This window comes from Peromyscus eremicus, unplaced genomic scaffold, assembly GCF_949786415.1.
Source record: "Peromyscus eremicus unplaced genomic scaffold, PerEre_H2_v1 PerEre#2#unplaced_300, whole genome shotgun sequence".
NCBI classification, from domain to species: Eukaryota; Metazoa; Chordata; class Mammalia; order Rodentia; family Cricetidae; genus Peromyscus; species Peromyscus eremicus.
In genome coordinates, this window is record NW_026734536.1 from 70530 (window position 1) to 89631 (window position 19102).

A 19102-nucleotide genomic window follows, 5' to 3' on the forward strand; every position below is an offset into this window, starting at 1 on the left:
TCCCCGCTGGGGAACTGGCTCAGCAAGTTCAAGGCCTGATGAGGATGTGTCACACATATTTTTGGACCAATCAACCATCCTATCTGTCTCCAAAGTGACCAACCCTAAAGTAGGTAGGAAGGCTCTTCAGAGCCTTTAAAACCCCAGGCCTCCAGTAGAGACCTGGGTTTTTCCGGCTGCCGGAGTACCCGTCTCTGCTTCGCGGAGGTATTTTTCTCGGTGTGTCTGCTGCCTGCGTGTGTTTCCTCACCCTCATAGCTACCTTCCTTCAACTGCTGAGTCTGTGAGCGGTGCTTGGGGGCTCTCCGCTGTTATCTGTTGCGCTTCAGATTTTTTTCTGCCTTTTTTTTCTTTAACCGGCAGGAAAACTGAACCCAATCAAGACTTCCAGGCCGTATTACTTCTAGACCGTGTCACTTTGGGGGCTTGCCTCCGGATTTCTTCTGAACACAGTCTAACTTTGGAACCTCGTCCTTGGAACTTTTTGAGGACTATCGACTCACCCAGGTAAGCAATCCAGGAGGGAGATGTGTGCTGGGCAGTCCAGTTGACTCAACCACAAGGCATCCATCCGTCCAGGTGCCTGTCTCAAGTTTCTGTCACACAGTCTCTCTAACGCCTCTAGGCGGGGAGATGCTTATTTAAGAGCCTCAGAAACAGGAACCAGACCCCTGCATTGGCATTCCTGGCCTCCAGCAAGGGCGTTCTCAGAAGAGCTGATTTAGGGAACCTGCCCAACCTCACTGGTTACTATCCCTAGTTCTCATCACAACTTCAGATAGAAGATTGGTCAGACGCAGTGGTACACCGCTAATCCTAGCCCTTGAGAGACAGACAGAAGGATCAAGGTAAGTTGACAGCAGCCTGCTGTATAGTGAGTAGGACGAGCTAGCCATCGTGTGAAGTGATGCTGTGGCTCAGATAGCCCTCCCGCACTGGTTTCTAGTTCTTTGATTGTTCTAAAATATGCCAGAATATTTCAGATACTTATGAATTCTTCCATCTCTAGCAATTCATACTGAATAACTGTACCTTCATTTAAGTTTTTAATCTTTTTAACAAAAAATATTGTTATTCCTTTCCTATGGTTGTTTCTATTTATTTTTTTGCTTGTGGAAGAGGGGGAGTGGGTTGAGACAGGGTTTCTCTGTGTAGCCCTGGCTGTCCTGGAACTTACTCTGTAGACCAGGCTGGCCTCAAACTCAGAGATCGGCCTTCCTCTGCCTCTTGAGTGCTGGGATTAAAGGTGTACGCCTCCGCCTCCGCCGCCTCCGCTTCCGCCGCCGCCGCCGCCGCCACCGCGGCCATTTTTACTTTTTATGTTATGAATAAGAAGTTAGAGCCACAAAGTCTAAAGATTTTAGTATCAAGCCGGGCGGTGGTGGTGCACGCCTTTAATCCCAGCACTCGAGAGGCAGAGGCAGGTGGATCTCTGTGAGTTCGAGGCCAGCCTGGTCTACAAAGCGAGTTCCAGGAGCAAAGCTACACAGAGAAACCCTGTCTCGAAAAACCAAAAAAAAAAAAAAAAAAAAAAAAGATTTTAGTATCTTTATCTCAAGAGCAACCTTCTTTGTTTTATACAACCATTTGTATCAACTACTTTTGTACCTAAAAGAAAAAAATATATTTTAATCAGTGAAATGGTCACAATTTCAAACATGGATATATTATGTCATCAGGGAATTTTATATTGAGCAATTCTCCAGGAAATTACACTTTCCTCTAACTAAAGTCAAATCCAAAAGAAGTTTTGCATTGGATTGGTCAGTCTTTCAGTAAATGGATGACTCAGAGCCAGGAACTATGTTGGGAGGGTTGTCTGTGTGTGTGTGTAGTTTCATTTCTGTTTCGTTTTAAATCACTCCATGTTCTCATATTCATTCTCCAAGTCCAAAATGGTTTGTTTCATTGCTCCCCATATTTAATTTCTGGTCTGGGGAATCTTTAAAAATATGGTCAACTTATGAAGTTATTCTCTCCTTCCACCTTTGCGTTAAGTCCAGTGATTAAAATAGACTTCAGTGTTTGTGCAGCAGAAGCCTCTGCCCGCTGTGCGTGTCCCTGTACCCGCTGTGCGTCTCCCTGTACCCGCTGTGCGTCTCCCTGTACCCGCTGTGCGGTCTCCCTGTACCCGCTGTGTGGTCTCCCTGTACCCGCTGTGTGGTCTCCCTGTACCCGCTGTGTGGTCTCCCTGTACCCGCTGTGTGGTCTCCCTGTACCCGCTGTGCGTCTCCCTGTACCCGCTGTGCGTCTCCCTGTACCCGCTGTGCGGTCTCCCTGTACCCGCTGTGCGGTCTCCCTGTACCCGCTGTGCGGTCTCCCTGTACCCGCTGTGCGGTCTCCCTGTACCCGCTGTGTGGTCTCCCTGTACCCGCTGTGTGGTCTCCCTGTACCCGCTGTGCGTCTCCCTGTACCCGCTGTGCGTCTCCCTGTACCCGCTGTGCGGTCTCCCTGTACCCGCTGTGCGTGTCCCTGTACCCGCTGTGCGTCTCCCTGTACCCGCTGTGCGTCTCCCTGTACCCGCTGTGCGTCTCCCTGTACCCGCTGTGCGGTCTCCCTGTACCCGCTGTGCGTGTCCCTGTACCTGCTGTGCGTGTCCCTCTGTACCCGCTGTGCGTCTCCCTGTACCCGCTGTGCGGTCTCCCTGTACCCGCTGTGCGTCTCCCTGTACCCACTGTGCGTCTCCCTGTACCCGCTGTGCGGTCTCCCTGTACCCGCTGTGCGTCTCCCTGTACCCGCTGTGCGTCTCCCTGTACCCGCTGTGCGTCTCCCTGTACCCGCTGTGCGGTCTCCCTGTACCCGCTGTGCGTCTCCCTGTACCCGCTGTGCGTCTCCCTGTACCCGCTGTGCGTCTCCCTGTACCCGCTGTGCGGTCTCCCTGTACCCGCTGTGCGTGTCCCTGTACCTGCTGTGCGTGTCCCTCTGTACCCGCTGTGCGTCTCCCTGTACCCGCTGTGCGGTCTCCCTGTACCCGCTGTGCGTCTCCCTGTACCCGCTGTGCAGTCTCCCTGTACCCGCTGTGCGTGTCCCTGTACCCGCTGTGCGTCTCCCTGTACCCGCTGTGTGGTCTCCCTGTACCCGCTGTGTGGTCTCCCTGTACCCGCTGTGTGGTCTCCCTGTACCCGCTGTGTGGTCTCCCTGTACCCGCTGTGTGTCTCCCTGTACCCGCTGTGCGTCTCCCTGTACCCACTGTACCGTCTCCCTGTACCCGCTGTACCGTCTCCCTGTACCCGCTGTACCGTCTCCCTGTACCCGCTGTGCGTCTCCCTGTACCCGCTGCAGCGTCTCCCTGTACCCGCTGCACCGTCTCCCTGTACCCGCTGTGTGGTCTCCCTGTACCCGCTGTGTGGTCTCCCTGTACCCGCTGTGCGGTCTCCCTGTACCCGCTGTGCGGTCTCCCTGTACCCGCTGTGCGTCTCCCTGTACCCGCTGTGCGGTCTCCCTGTACCCGCTGTGCATCTCCCTGTACCCGCTGTGCATCTCCCTGTACCCGCTGTGCGTGTCCCTGTACCCGCTGTGCATCTCCCTGTACCCGCTGTGCATCTCCCTGTACCCGCTGTGCGTGTCCCTGTACCCGCTGTGTGTCTCCCTGTACCCGCTGTACCGTCTCCCTGTACCCGCTGTACCGTCTCCCTGTACCCGCTGTGCGTCTCCCTGTACCCGCTGTGCGTCTCCCTGTACCCGCTGTGTGGGCTCCCTGTACCCGCTGTACCGTCTCCCTGTACCCGCTGTGCGTCTCCCTGTACCCGCTGTGTGGGCTCCCTGTACCCGCTGTGCGTCTCCCTGTACCCGCTGTGTGGTCTCCCTGTACCCGCTGTGTGGTCTCCCTGTACCTGCTGTGTGGTCTCCCTGTACCCGCTGTGTGTCTCCCTGTACCCGCTGTACCGTCTCCCTGTACCCGCTGTGCGGTCTCCCTGTACCCGCTGTACCGTCTCCCTGTACCCGCTGTACTGTCTCCCTGTACCCGCTGTACCGTCTCCCTGGACCCGCTGTGCGTGTCCCTGTACCTGCTGCACCGTCTCACTGCCTGAAACATAGTTAAACAAAAGAAGACTCTGGCCTTTGTGAGCTATATGGTATTAATTGTCTCATCACCTTAAATATCCTCCGACTAAAAATGTTTAAAAAGTTGGTTAGTAGCTTGTTCATGAAAGCACAAAACAGCAGTTGTCCGGTTATATTTTGTTCCCCAAAGAAAACAACCATATTAGATACAAGCTTAAATTAATGAGGCTAGTTATTAGCCCCTAGTACCTAAAACACAGAGGCGTGGGTGTGTCAAGGCTGGCCACCTCAGCATGAATTCAGGCTCTTTCCATAACATTCCCTTCATTTACAGTAAATCAATGTGCTTAGAGCCATCTTTCTTAATATCTTATGACAGCTGCTGAGTCACAGGTGTGACATCTATAGAACAAGTTAAAGGTGACTTTGGGTGGTTCTTCCTATATAGTGCACTTAGACGAAGGCACCTTATTTTCAACCCAATAAGATAAAATATATACCTACAGATCTTCCCCCCCTCACCAGTGGTTCTCAACCTGTGAGTTGTGACCCCTTGGGGATTGCATATCAGATATCCTACATATCAGATTTTTACATTACGATTTATAACAGTAGCAAAATTACAGTAATGAAGTAGCAATGAAGTAATTTTATGGTTGGGAGGTTCACCAAAGCACAAGGAGCTATATTAAAGTGTTGCAACATAAGGTAGGTTGAGAACCAGTGCCATACAGATTATCATGTACTGACATCTAACTCAATCACAACTCACCATGATGAGTGTAATCAAAGATTTATTCTTTAGGTATAGGTAGAGGCTAGCCTCTGTGAGCTGATCTGTGATCATATTGATTGTGATGAGTGTCAATTAATTACTGCCTCAATAGCCAACAAAAATGACAAAATTAACATTTAAAAATTTAAAGAAAAATGGCAAAACTATGTCCACATTCTCACAAAACTTATGTATCTTCTCTTATCAAATTATGTATCTCTCTTTCCACATCATTCCCTCCCTCTCCACCAAATAATCTTCAAACATACATTTTGTTGTGAGTATGAGGGCTTTCAAAATTAATATTCTCACCGGGCGGTGGTGGCGCATGCCTTTAATCCCAGTACTCGGGAGGCAGAGCCAGCCGGATCTCTGTGAGTTCGAGGCCAGCCTGGACTACCAAGTGAGTTCCAGGAAGGGAGCAAAGCTACACAGAGAAACCCTGTCCTGGAAAACCAAAAAAAAAAAAAAAAAAAAATTAATATTCTCTTGCTTATTTCCCACATAATCATCTACTTGTTGTCATTACTAATCAACTTCATAGGACATAGCATTCAGTGAATGAAAGTGTCACCATATTTAATACATTTAACAATTTAACATTGTTACAATCTTGAAATCAACATTGCAACAATTTAATATTATTACAATCTTGAAAATTAACACTGCTTAAGTATATAATACTATTTTCTTTGCTGAAATAAATATGAATGTATATTTAGACATTTTTGTAGTATTTAGTTTGTAAGTATACTTTTGGTATTTTGAAGAACTGCAGGTATTTCTGAACAATAAACATTCCGGTGTAGGAAAATGCATGACTTAGTGAATATACTGTAAACCATCTACATGTTTTCTCTTACCCAACACTTTCCAAAGTCCTGCCTATTTTGTCTTTAATTGCTATTTAGTTGATAAAATCCAGCTGTGAGTGTAATTCAAGTGTCTAATGGGAAGGATTACTGAGATTTAAAGGCAAACATTACCTCAAATTGATTGGTTGAGTTCACAAAAGCCTAGAAATCATTTAATGAGGAATGGTTAATACCTTATTTTATGAAGAGAAAACATCAGATCTTCACAGTTTTAAAAGTTCACAACTACTTGTCATTTTGAAAAATCAACTCTCTCTCTCCCCCTCCCTCCCTTTTCTTTTTCTAGAGACAAAATGGTAATGTATTTTTTTTTGTAGTTTCATACAAGTATACAAATGTATTTTTATCAAATCCATTCCCCATGCCCTCCCCTACAACCCTTCCCATAAATCACTGAGTCTAGTTAAGGCTGCCAGTATGCACACGTGTTCTGGGAAAGACTTAGAGTACCATGCCCGAGCTTCCTCCTGTGGAGTGAGCCTTAAAAATCCAATTAGAAAGCTGTTGGTTACCCCCATAACACTCATGCCTCTATTACACAAATAGGTATCTATTGCCAGGCTGATCATTGTTGTATCTCACAAAGCAGCTAGGTAAGACGGCTGATGACCTTTCTCCCTTAGCAGCCTGTAAAAAGGCAGAAGAGCTAGTTCAGAAGGTAAAGCATTTGCTACGCAAGCAAAAAGAAGTTTGAATCTCCTATACCCACATAAAAGCTAGGTGGTCATGGAGCTCTGTCTATAATAACATCCTGTGGGAGGCAGATCAGGGAATCAGCAAGCTGGTGAGACAGACAGATAAACAGTGAGCTCTGGGTTCAGTGAAGATCCTTCCTGGACCTCAAAGGTGGAGAGTGATTAAGGAAACATCCAACATTAACCTCACACTTCTACACACATGCACTTATAAACCCCCACCCGGGCACTCACACATATGAACATGTATATATACATGCATGAAAAACACATAGATATATATATGGAGCTATTTGTCTTCTGTATTCAAACTATTCTCAGAAGGCAACATTTGAAGAGAAATTTGACTATGAAGCTGTGTTTCCATTGTGTTCATGAGATTATGTCAGGACTGGATTCCAGGCATACAGAGGTAATGAGACCCTGGCAGGGGGAAATTGATCAAAAGTTTTTTTTTTCAAGTAAAATAAGTTGATAATGTCTCTTTAGGAAATATATATGTATACACCAAGAAGAAAGAGAAAGGGTAGGGCCAGGGAGATGGAGAGGGAAGATAATATGGGCAAACTAGATAGGAATTATACTATTTATACCTGTGATTTCTACATCTTAGTAGTAATGTGATAAACTTTTCAGCCATGCCCCAAGTTTCACAATGCAAGAATTATCAGAACTTGGAAATCTGTAGCTATGGAAAAAAAAAAACTGGTTTAAGAAAAATAGACTCTCTGACTGGTGATGCGTCGTCACTGGCTCCAGGCAACTGATGGATCAGTGGCCCTCACTTCTGACACAAATTCCTGCTATAGACTGACCTATGTTCTCCTCAGAGTTGTGTGTTGGAGCCTGGCCTCAAGTGTGACGGTATTTGGGAAGACAGGCATTACGAGGCAATTAAAACAAAGTAGAAGTCAGGTTGTGTTTCTCATCCTATGGGGTTGATCGCCTTGTGGTAAGATGAAGGTGCAGAGGTTTATTTTTCTCAGTGTCCCTGTGCACAAACAGAGAAGATGCCAGAGGAAGGCTTAAGAAAGAGGCCGTTTGCAAGCCAGAGGGAGCCCTCTCCGGGAACCAAACTGCCTAGCATTAGCACAGGACACAGCAGCCTATGATGTCGCTGTGTTCAGCTGCTTCAGTGGCTCACTGTGTGGTACTTTGTCATGACAGCCCCAGAGTACTGGTCAGCATCTGTGACTTAGGCTGTAAAGTCCCCTAGTCTTTACCTAGGAAGATGCATTTCAAGCTGTTGTTGTCTGGTTTGGAACGACAGCAAAGGAAAGCCATCCTAAATCGGCCCAATTCCCATCTTCAAAGACTTAATCATCAACGTTGCCGGTCTGTAGTACTTTCTCATTGGGACCGCCAGCTCACAAATAACAACACGGAGGCTTATTATTAATTATTAAAGCTCAGCCTTCGCTTAGGCTTGTCCCACTAGCTCTTATAACTTAAATTAACTCGTATTTATTTATTTATTTATTATTATTAATCTATGTTCTACCACGTGGCTTTTTACCTCTCTCCCATCCTGTGTCTGACTCATGGTGTCTCTCACGCGCCTTAATTACCTTCTTCCTCTCTCTGCCTGGAAGTCATGCCTATTTCTCTGGCCTAGGTATTGGCCATTCAGCTTTTTATTACACCAATAACAGCAATACCTCTTCACAGTGTACAAATATCCCACAACACCTATCTTAAGTATTGAAGGTGTTACGTTTTGTTTTGTTTTATACCCACCAACATAAATTTCATCTATAACATTGTATGCTCAAGTTTCAAAAGAAAAAAAAGGTCCTATGACTTGGTTTGGAATACAGTTCCATTGGAAGACTATGACCGCCTTTTTCAAATCTTCCCTTCTCTTTATAGATTTTTATTTGGCACTCTCACTAAAACAAATCCATTAATTTGCAAACATATCTATAAGAATATTTAAAATTTCCTACACTGTTATATTCAAGGAAAAATTTTGACAATTCATTTTCTTATTTTGAACCAGGATTTATTTCCTGTATAAAACAGTGATGAGATGAGATGAGATTTTTTTTTTTTCCTTAACATGAGCGCAAGACACAAATGAGAAAATCAAGGTGATGCTAAGGGCTTGGTGATGGAAACTGCTGTTTGCGTCACCACTGTTATTTAATTGACAAGCTGTGGCTCTAGCACCTCATGGTAAAGAAGAGCATCTCCAGGACTCCATCTAAACAAACTTGACTCAAATACAGCAAGGTTAAGACAGACAATGCAAAAGCAGATAATGGGTAGGTGCTCACAGGAGGCCCAAACACAGCAGCCTTTGCTCTTTCCAGTCTTCCCTGTAGCTGATTCTTTAATGTGTGAATTTACGGTTTCTGCTTCCAACAAAGTTTACGGAAATATGATACATGGCACATTTCAAGTCTTTCAAAAACATTCTTTTTGTCTGGCTTAGTCTTGTCTGTTTATTCAGGTTTTATCATTGGGCAAACTTCTACACAATTTCCACGTGGAAGAGGCAAATTCCCAGACTTCCTTTCTTTCTTTTATTAATATGGTTATTATAGAACTGGGCTGAAATTTGATTTCTGTCTATATGTGGACCGAGTGATGGGAAATACTTTTCATTAATAAATATAGTTGCTAATAAAGCATAGAGTTTAAATTAGAAGAATAAAACATTTTAGCAATCTTCTGTATTAAAAATGATAACAATAGCCACTGTTTAATTTATATAATTTAATAAATTTTACTTATAGGATTAGCATAGTGGAGAAAGCAGGTTTTATCCTGTTGTAACAGATACAGTTAAGATAATGCTTCAAGAGAAATAAACAGAGATGTAAATAATGTATTTGTTAGTTTTATATTTTCCTGTTAAAATTTGGTGCCTGTTCCATACATCTTAGTTCTTTTAAGAGTGCTGCAGGCAAATGTAGTTTAGGATCCCTTCTGCTTCCGTCACTTCCTAGTCATCTAGGCATTGATATTGGGAAGTAAATGATGTACAGCAAACGTCAGTTCAGTGCGCCTGCCTCGTTAGTTGCACAGCTTTATTGTCAAGATATAGTAACCCAGCAGGTCGGCAATCTCTCCGAAAACATTACATTATGTTTTACAGTTATATATCTTTGGGCTTCTAATACCACTTTTTGAAATGAATGTTTAATCTATATCTTATAACCAGAGTCCTATTTTAGCTTAATTTAAATTTTCTGTCATAGGTGAGCCTGACGCTCACATCTTGCTTACAGCAATGACCCTGTGCACTAGGAATGTGGCTCCCAGGGAGTAAGCAAGGAGATAAATGAGGCCCTGTGTGGCCTCTCTAGTCTGTGGTATGTGGTAAACGTGCCGCTTCTCAGCAATGCTCTCCCCTGGAGAATCACCCAAACATTTACATTCCCACAACGTATTTTTTCAGAAAATACTCTCTTCCTGAGAGTACAAATCTGGTTTGCAGGCTTCTTCCTGAGACCAAGCCGTTCCTCCACTAGGGAATGTGACTTGACAGTCTCATGAAAAAACACTTTTAACAACAATTCATTTCCAGCACCTCGTTATTATGGATGCTTTAGAATTTTCAGTTGAGAATCCTGTTTACGTGAAGTTAATTTCAAAACATGGAAAAGACTGGTCAGGGAAGTCTGTCTCCAACAGCAGTAGCAGCAGCAGCAGCAGCAGCAACAGAAAACAAAAACAAAACCCCCCAAACCCTGAAAATATTGAAAAAAATGAAACAACTATGAGACTAGCTTATATAACTTCTCTCTCCACACAGCGTAGTTTTACACTGTTTTTTTCCTTTCCTCATTTTCCTTGGCATTAGTGTGCTGCTAGCTCACCCAGGAATCGAGACACAGCAAATCAAAAGCCATGTGGCTTAAGAAAACAGACGCCATGGTTTCGTGGGCATGACCCTTGGGCTCAGCCAAATTGTGTGGGTAGAAGTAAGGACCATGAAGAGGAAACAGCATTAGCTGCTGCTGTTGAGAGAAAATTACATGAACGCAGAAGATGTTTTTTTCAGACTGTTCCCACTTCTCTAGTGGTCAGGTTTGTCTCTCATGCCTTTCATTGGTAGACCATAAATAATCAGCCAAAGTAAAATTTCCGTCCTTTTAGATATAGGAAAGTACTCACTAGCTTATATATTTATCATAAAACTTGTTTGTTTATTTGAGCAGGGTCTTACTATGTAACTCTGGCTATTCTGGAACTCACTTTGTAGACCAGGCTGGCCATAGAGATCTGCCTGCTTCTTCTTCCTGAGTGCTGGAATTAAAAACATGTTCCACTATGTCCATCTAGACCATAAAACTTTTTAAAAGACCAATAATGTGTGAAAAATAAAGAAAATACGCACTAGGAAACTCAAATTTACTAGCAGCAAACTTATAATACATGTGCAACCCCCCCTCCTTTTCTTGAGACAAGGTTTTTCTGTGTAACAGTCCTGGCTGTCCTGGAACTTTGTAGACCAGGCTGGCCTCAGACTCACAGAGATCTACCTGTCTCTGCCTCCTGAGTGCTGGGATTAAAGGCATGCACTGCCATGCCCAGCTAATGTGCAAAATTGATGCACAAGACTTTCTAGATAATTTACAGATGACTTAGTAATGCGTGCACTGTAGAAAGCTGAACTAGACCAATGCATGTCTACTAGTTGTACCACGCCTTTTCATGAATAATGTATTAGTGTCCCTGAAATCTCCCCTCCCACTTCCATGCTGATCCCTTAGTCTTGTGGGGAAGGCTCATGATACAGCTATCTCATTTAGAGCTAAGTTCTTTACGGCCTCTTATTATCCTTATCCGGTATGGGTGCCTCTATCAGTCATCATCTACTGCAAAAAGAAGCTTCTCTGACAAGGACTTCCCTTGTTCATTAATCCTGCTTTCAGACTACATCGTTATTTTTTCTTCATTCATTTGGCTTAGTGTACTTAACATGATGGTTTTCCCCTGCATCCATTTTCTTGGGATTGCCTTGATTTCATTCTCCTTTGTAGATGGATAAAACTCCATTATGCATATGTGACATCGTTTCTTTATCTGCTCATACGACATATATCACAAAGTGTGAGGCTTCCAACCTTGCTCTTTTGTGTGATTTCCTTAGCTGTGGTAAATGGCTAGAGTCTCCACATGAATTTTAGGATTTCCCTGTCAGTTCTGACAAAACAAAATCTTTCTGGGGACTGCATAGAAGTTACATGGAATATGTAGATTACATTGAGGAATATTGTCATCTTAATAGTTAATCTTTTGTTCTGGGAGAGATGGGTATATTTTTAACCAATTTAGGTCTTGAACTTACATATATTTTTAGTAGATTAAATACACACCCCTGTATAATAACTGAGACACTTGCAGGTCTCCCTCCTCATTTAACCCTGCTGTATGGTGAAATCAATACAGTTGGGAGGATGTAGATAATACAGAGGAATATGAACACTCAAAAGAACTTCAATTCTCCTATGTTTTCAGAATTCCTTATTCTGTATTACAATCAGGGAGGTTGGTTTGGTGTTGATTCCTGAGTAGCTCTCAAATAACATTTTGAAAGAAAGTTTCTTCAATGAAACATAACATTTAAAAATTCATAAACAATACATATCATCATGTTTACATATGCAGAGCATAAAAGTATATGCACATGTAACAGCATATACAAGTTCTAGATGAAAACACACTGATTTGTTCCAATGGTAGTTTATTTCTGAACAGGAAGAGTCAATGGGATGAAGAAGGAAGAGGTTAGGGTTCTACTTGCATTTTTTTCTATAAGAGTGTTTTCATGTATTTCTGTCATGATTTTCAGTATGTATAATAGTAAATATAGCTATGGCTTCAGTGAAATATTTTTGTCAACATCTGTTACAACAAAACTAAATGACACTGAACTTGAGATCGGAGTGATGTTGAGCAGCTGGTTGAAGTTGAGGTCACAGTGAGGAACATTGGTCAACATTAGGTCATTAAAAAATATTTCTAGGGGCTGGAGAGATGGCTCAGCAATTAACAGCACTGCTGTTCTCCCAGAGGACTGGAATTTAAGTCCCAGCATCCACATGGCAGCTCACAACTGTCTGTAACTTTACTTCCAGTGGATCGAATGTCCTCACACAAACATGCGTGCAGACAAAACACCAATGCATATAAATAAAAATAAATAAATAGTTAAAAATGTTGCTGAATAGATGATTATCTTCCACTTGTAATCAGGTGCAGACTACTACTGGCTCACTGTTTAATGGGGGTGGGGCTATAGAACAGTAGGCAGTGGTCGAAGACCAGGGAGTGGGTGAAGATTCACTGGAAAATACTGAAACTAGTACTGTTAGCATGGCCAGACTATGTTGGAAATGAAATACATGGTCACTATTTATAGTGGACGTTAGAATCAGAGTAGTAAATAAGTTGATAATAGTTAAAATTAATACTGCTTCAAAAGTTCCATTGAGACTGGGCATGGTGGTGCATGCCTTTAAGCCCAGCACTCAGGTACAGAGGCAAAAAGATCTCTGTGAGTCTGGGGCCAGCCTGTTACATATTGAGTTCCAGGCCATTCAGGGTTACATAGTGAGACCCTGTCTCAAAATCAACACACAAACAAGCAAAACTCCGAAACTTCCTACAACACTGAGTACAAATGTATATAAGGGTCCGAAAACTTGCAGAGGGAAGATTGGTCACTCAATGTAACACATGACCAATTTTTTTTTGTAGTTTGTTTTTATATGTTGTATATTTTTAATTACTTTTACTTTTTGAGTAATTATGTAATTGCATAATTTCCCCCTTCCCCTTTCTTCCTTCAAACTCTTCCATACACTGGTGCCCCTTGACTCTTTTGAAGCCATGATTTCTTTTTTTCATTAATTGTTACATGCATAAATGTACATGTATATACACATAAAACCCTCAATACAACCTACTCAGTCTGTATAATGTTATATGAGTTACAAATATCTAACATTGCTGCTAACTAAAATTCAGATATGTTCTAGCACTTTCAATGTGTCATGAGAAACAAGATTACATAGTTTGTCAGTGATTTTAATGATGCTGAAAGCAAAATGGCACTTATTACTTTACTATTAATGTATTAGAAGGCCATCCATGTATTTTTATTTATTTTTTTCTACTTGCCAGTATCCTGATTTGGCACTTTTGGGACTCCAGAACTATGACAGAAATCCTTATACCTTAAAAATTACTCAGTCTTAGGCATTCTGTTATAAAAGTAAAGATTGACTAAAACAATTACGTATACAGTAAATGCTGGTGTTAGAAGGTGTAGCTGTAGAGAGTGCGTTTGCTCTTGACTCTCTGAAGCATCAAAGTCCCACAACCATTGTTTCCTTTCCCCTTGACTGCACAGGGGAAGTCATTTTTTTTTTTTTTTTAAAGCTACATGTTTTTCAACTTCTTTTCCTTTTTAGATCTAGATCTTTCAATCAGTTTGGAACAGGAAATGCCACACTTCCTGCAGGAACTCATTTCCTTCAGGGAGCAAAAGCGTTGGCTCATCACTTCTCCCTAAACTGGGGAAAGGTGAACTGAGGAGTTCAAGACAGGGAGTGGCTGGGATGAGAGATACTGGTACTGTGCGCAGTTACTGTGTGCTTATCTCAGGGAAAACCTGGTTAGGAAATGCGTTATAAAACACATACCACAAGAAACAAGGAGAGGAAGAGGGAAAGAGTAATAAAAAAATTGGAAGTTGTTTTAAGAATGTTAGCAAAAAAAAAAAAATGCTGGGAAAATCAAAACACAATTAGCTCTGACTAAGAAAGAAAAGTAGCTGAGTGTCACGGCAAGTGCGACCTGTTCAGACTGAAACCGTGTTTTTGTCAATTCATTTTAGGTTGCATTTAAAACACCACCCCATTATTCTGCTGTGTCCTCCCCAACCTATATCGAAATCTAGATTACGACTTGAGAGATAGTACCAATCCGACTAACTAGCACTTAGGCATCTCTCATTAGTTGCCTTTGTATTTTCAAGACTAAAAGATGGCCTCCTGTTGAATATTAGCAAATGTACACTGTATGGATGTGATTGTACCTTTATACATTTCAAAGGTGAACTTCGGAATGTGTTGACAACACCACGTGAATATGGATTACATGTGATGTGTTAAGTTCACTTAGACATTTGCAAGATTCCTACTAGCCTACAGACACATCCGCACTGTTTACTTAGGAAGCATGTTTGCGTTCTGTATTTCAGAAATGGCTTACATAATGAAGAAGGAACACGCCTTTTGGCTATCTGTGTGTCTGTTGTTTAGTGTTGTTCCTGAGCTGCTTACTGCTCTGCCCGAGGAAGCTGATGGACATGCAGAAATCACAGGTAAAGTACTGCAAAGTTGATCTGTTTTTTTTTCTTTTAGTTCATTAAAACTCTCAATTTAGTGTAAAATTAATATTTTTCATTTATGCTAGAATTTTTTATTTATTTTTTATTATTTTGTGTGCATGTGTGTTTTGCCTGCTTGTGTGTCTATGAACCATGTGTATGCGGTGTCCTCAAACACCAGAAGACAGCATTAGATCTTTTGGAACTGGAGTTATAGACAGTTGTAAGCCTCCATGGATGTGCTGTGAATTGAACCCTCATCCTCTGGAAGAGCAGCAAGTACTCTTAACTGCTGAGCCATCATTCCAGCCCCCTTAGAATTTTTTTTTTTATAACAAAGTAGTATTTTCCTTAAGACAGTTCTTGTATTAAGTGGGTTAATTATTAGACTATCCAAAATCAAGTCACTGCAGCAAGAGAGACTTTTGTTTGTTTGTTTGTTTTTTAGAGACAGTGTTTCTCTGTGTAGCCCTGGCTGTCCTGGAACTCACTCTGTAGACCAGGCTGGCCTTGAACTCACAGAGATCCACCTGCCTCTGCCTCCTGAGTGCTGGGGTTAAAGGCATGAGCCACCACTGCCTGGCAAGAGAGACATTTTGTGTAAGACAGTAACATCAGAACAAGCTCTGGAATATTGTAAGAAGTAAAGAGCTGAGGGGGATTCTTACCAACACGATTTTATATTGGAGCCAGGAAAAGTAGGAAAAGGAAGAAGAACCGTGATATGAGCTTTAGCCGTCCTCTCCTTCTTACCAGTGTTTTCCAAATAAGAACGTCTGAGAGGAAACTGATGTAGGAATCTGGTTGAGCTGGACATCAAAGGAACTAGTGTGGAAGTGAGTTTCAACTCCATCAACTCTGCCAAAAATGAAAATATCAATAAGTGCAAAAAGAAAAAACTGGAGCAGGCATCATAGAGATTTGTGTATTTGCCCCAAAGTAACATTTTATACAAAACAATTGGTAGAGCTCAAGTTACTGGTAATGGAAAATATGAACAACTCGATACTCCAAATTCTATCTTATTTCTGACATATATACAGAGTTCCACGTATACATTCTCATCTCCAGTGAATTTGTTCAGTGTCTTCCCATTTAATGAAGGCCGAGTAAATACATCTTCTGAGCCTGAAACTGTAGTTGATGGGAGGGAATAATGGTGGCTGAGAGGAAAATCTTAAATTCTCTTAGCTTCGTAGAGGGTTCTCACTGCATAGTCCAGATGGACTCACGAGGTTTTGCTCCTGCCTCAGAGGGCTAGGATTGCAGGCAGGGGTTCTGCACCCAGCTATGGCTTGATTTTATTGTAGACTTGAAGTTTTTTTTTTTTTTAATTTTTTTTTATTTTTTTATTTTTCGAGACAAGGTTTCCCTCTGTAGCTTTGCGCCTTTTCTGGAACTCACTTGGTAGCCCAGGCTGGCCTCGAACTCACAGAGATCTGCCTGGCTCTGCCTCCCGAGTGCTGGGATTAAAGGTGTGCGTCACCACCGCCCGGCGACTTGAAGTTCTTTTGATCAATGAGTTGCAAAGTCTTATCTAGGTTTGCTTTGTTTCTGCTTGTTTTTAAATTAATTTTACAATACCCAGAGGCACACAGCAAGTGGACCCTTAGATAGCAAGTTACCTGCAGACCATAGACTCACGAACAATCTCCAGAAGAGCAATAGCCTAGCAGTCAGGGCACCCCATGACCTTGAGCACCCCATAGTCTACTGAGACTTTTTTTGACATCCAAAGACACAAAGAAGGGAACTAAGATTCAGTACAAGATTTTCATAGGAAAATGATTTCCAACTTTATAAAGTGAATTCTTAGAATGCTATTGAGTGAAAATTACATTATTAAATCTAATTGTTTAACCCAAACACCATATTGGGCATCTCAGTCATACAGTCATGTGATGACAATATTATTCTTATAAAGATTGTGTAATATACCTGTTATAACAGCATGTGAAGGGCAATTCTATCATGAGCTGGTATAAACAGGAGCAACTTTTAGTTAATTTTTGCGATTTTTTTTTGTTGTTGTAAGATGAAGATAGCACCCACATCACAAAGTTGTGATCATCAGATAATTTTATAACAAAGTTCTGGGAAATTGTAATTAGTCAGAAAAATTCCATTATTAGTGTAACAACAGACAGCTTTGAAAAAAGAAAACAACTCTTCTGTGGTACACTCTCACCCTCTTGTGGCAAAATTATCAAATAGCAGGCTGAACTTGGGCTCTGTTGTTTTACACACACACACACACACACACACACACACACACACACACACACACACACACTTGAGATTTCAATAAGCAAGATCTTATATAAATCAGTTAGGGAGCAGAAAGACAAAGTCTGTGCCCAGCTCGCTTTTCCCTTACACTGTCTGGTTACCAGCTCAGAGAGTGGGAGCTAGCGATAGTGGACAGGTCCTCCCAGTCAATTAACCTAATCAGTATTCCCCCACCCAGACCCCGGACCTGCTTAGAAGCCATCTCTCAGGTGACTCTTGATTCTGCAAGTTGATGATTAACTCCAACCACCACAGCTGTCTAACTGTAATTTTATTAGTCCTATAAATGGTTGGGCTGGGGAGAGATTGTAATGTGCTTGTCTAGCAAGACCAGGACCTGAGTTTCATCCCAGAATCTATGTAAAAAATGCTGGGTCTTGATGGTGCATGTTTATAAGCCCAGTAGTGGGAAGCAAGACAAAGGCAGATTCCTGGAACCTACTGTGCAGAGAGCAAGCTGGCCAGCCTAGCCTACCTTTTGAGTGCTTGGCTAGTGAGAGATAGATAGTAGTTGAAGAAGAACAGTCAGGGTGTATGTGCACCTCTTCACACGAGCATACCTGCATATATGTACACAAATAAGTAAGTAGACAAATAAGAAGTAGATAAATAAATGACAACATTCCAATTTCTTTGTTAGAATGTTAACATTATTAAGATATGGCTAGAAAAAGATATTTGTTTAATATAGATAACTGTAATAATAAAATACAAAGGGAAGAAGATATTGGAAAGTAACCTAAATCAAATTTATATAAATATTTTCCAAAAGTTCACATTTTAAAATTGCAAGGAACTTAAAAAATGGATTTATTACTAGATTATCATCTATCTACAAATTTATACTTTGTTTTAAAATATTTTAATATAAAAAGATTGAAGTGATGCCCATTCATATCTTGGTATTGAAAATAATTTTGTAGTTCAAAAGTGTACCGATAGCTTTTAGTTTATCAGAGCACTGCTGCCCTCTAGAGGACTAATTAGTTTATGTCATTTAAAGCTTCTAGCACCTTCTTTAAGGATCATTAATAAATTATCAAAGACATGGAACACATATGCACTCTCAGGTCATTCCTTTCACTGAACTCATAATAATTTATCTTTTCTGTTTCAGTTTTCTTATTTAAAAAACTGAGAATGGAAGTTATACATCTGACAAAATGACAGCAAGGGCATTATCACAGTGCTGGTAGAGAATTACACGTGTGGTATTTTTATTCTTACCGTGTAGGTTCCGAGCGGCCCCCGATGAAACCGAAGCACACGTTTTGTGCCATGAAGATGGATGATGGGCCATGCAAAGCCATGATATGGAGTTATTTTTTCAATATGGCTACTCAACAATGTGAACAATTTATATACGGGGGATGCCTAGGAAACGAAAACCGATTTGACACCCTGGAAGAGTGTAAGGCAACATGCATAAAAGGTAGGTTTCCAGGAAGCCTGTTGGGTTACTGGGTCTAAATGCAGGGTTAGTAATTTTAGAAAAACAGTGCTGTTTCCCAAGAAATCCCATTGTTTACATTTCCAGATTTCCTAGTCAACTGTTGTTTTTGATTTCTTCGTGTCAGTTATCATAAAATTATGACGCCTCGTTTATGATCTTAGAATCTCCCCTACAGTGAAAAGGGAAGGAACCCTGAAGTCGACTGCGGAACTTCATAGGTTCAATGAAATGAGTGCAATTAACTTATGTGGGAGCTGGGTTGGCAGGAAGAGAACTGTTTTTCTATAGACTTGGCTGCGCCCTTAAAAACAATGCTCTCCCAGCACTTTTCTTGGAAGATAATGATCAGAGAGCTGAGTGTTAGGCTCCTAAGATAAGTATATTAACGCATACAAATTTCTGCTGTGTGAGTCAGCTTAGCACTTCTAAGTCTAAGCCTGACCTAGAAAGGAGTCATTCTTATTGGAATTTTTTTTTAAAAGATTTATTTATTTATTATGTATACAGTGTTCTGTCTGCACATATCCCTGCAGGCCAGAAGAGGGCACCAGATCTCATTACAGATGGCTGTGAGCCACCATGTGGTTGCTGGGAATTGAACTCAGGACCTTTGGAAGAGCAAGCAGTGCTCTTAACCTCTGAGCCATCTCTCCAGCCCCTTAT

General features: G+C 41.9%; 1 protein-coding gene across 1 annotated transcript in view; it reads left to right on the top strand.

Annotated features, from left to right (window-relative positions):
* Positions 1-366: 366 nt before the first annotated feature.
* The window catches only part of Tfpi (tissue factor pathway inhibitor), a 37094-nt gene continuing 18358 nt past the window's right edge, over positions 367-19102 (top strand). Inside the window, exons 1-3 of the mRNA XM_059252845.1 lie at positions 367-507; positions 14569-14691; positions 18221-18418. Coding sequence (XP_059108828.1) covers positions 14571-14691; positions 18221-18418 — 319 coding nt within the window. The 5' untranslated portion in view covers positions 367-507; positions 14569-14570. The remainder of the gene's footprint in view (positions 508-14568; positions 14692-18220; positions 18419-19102) is intronic.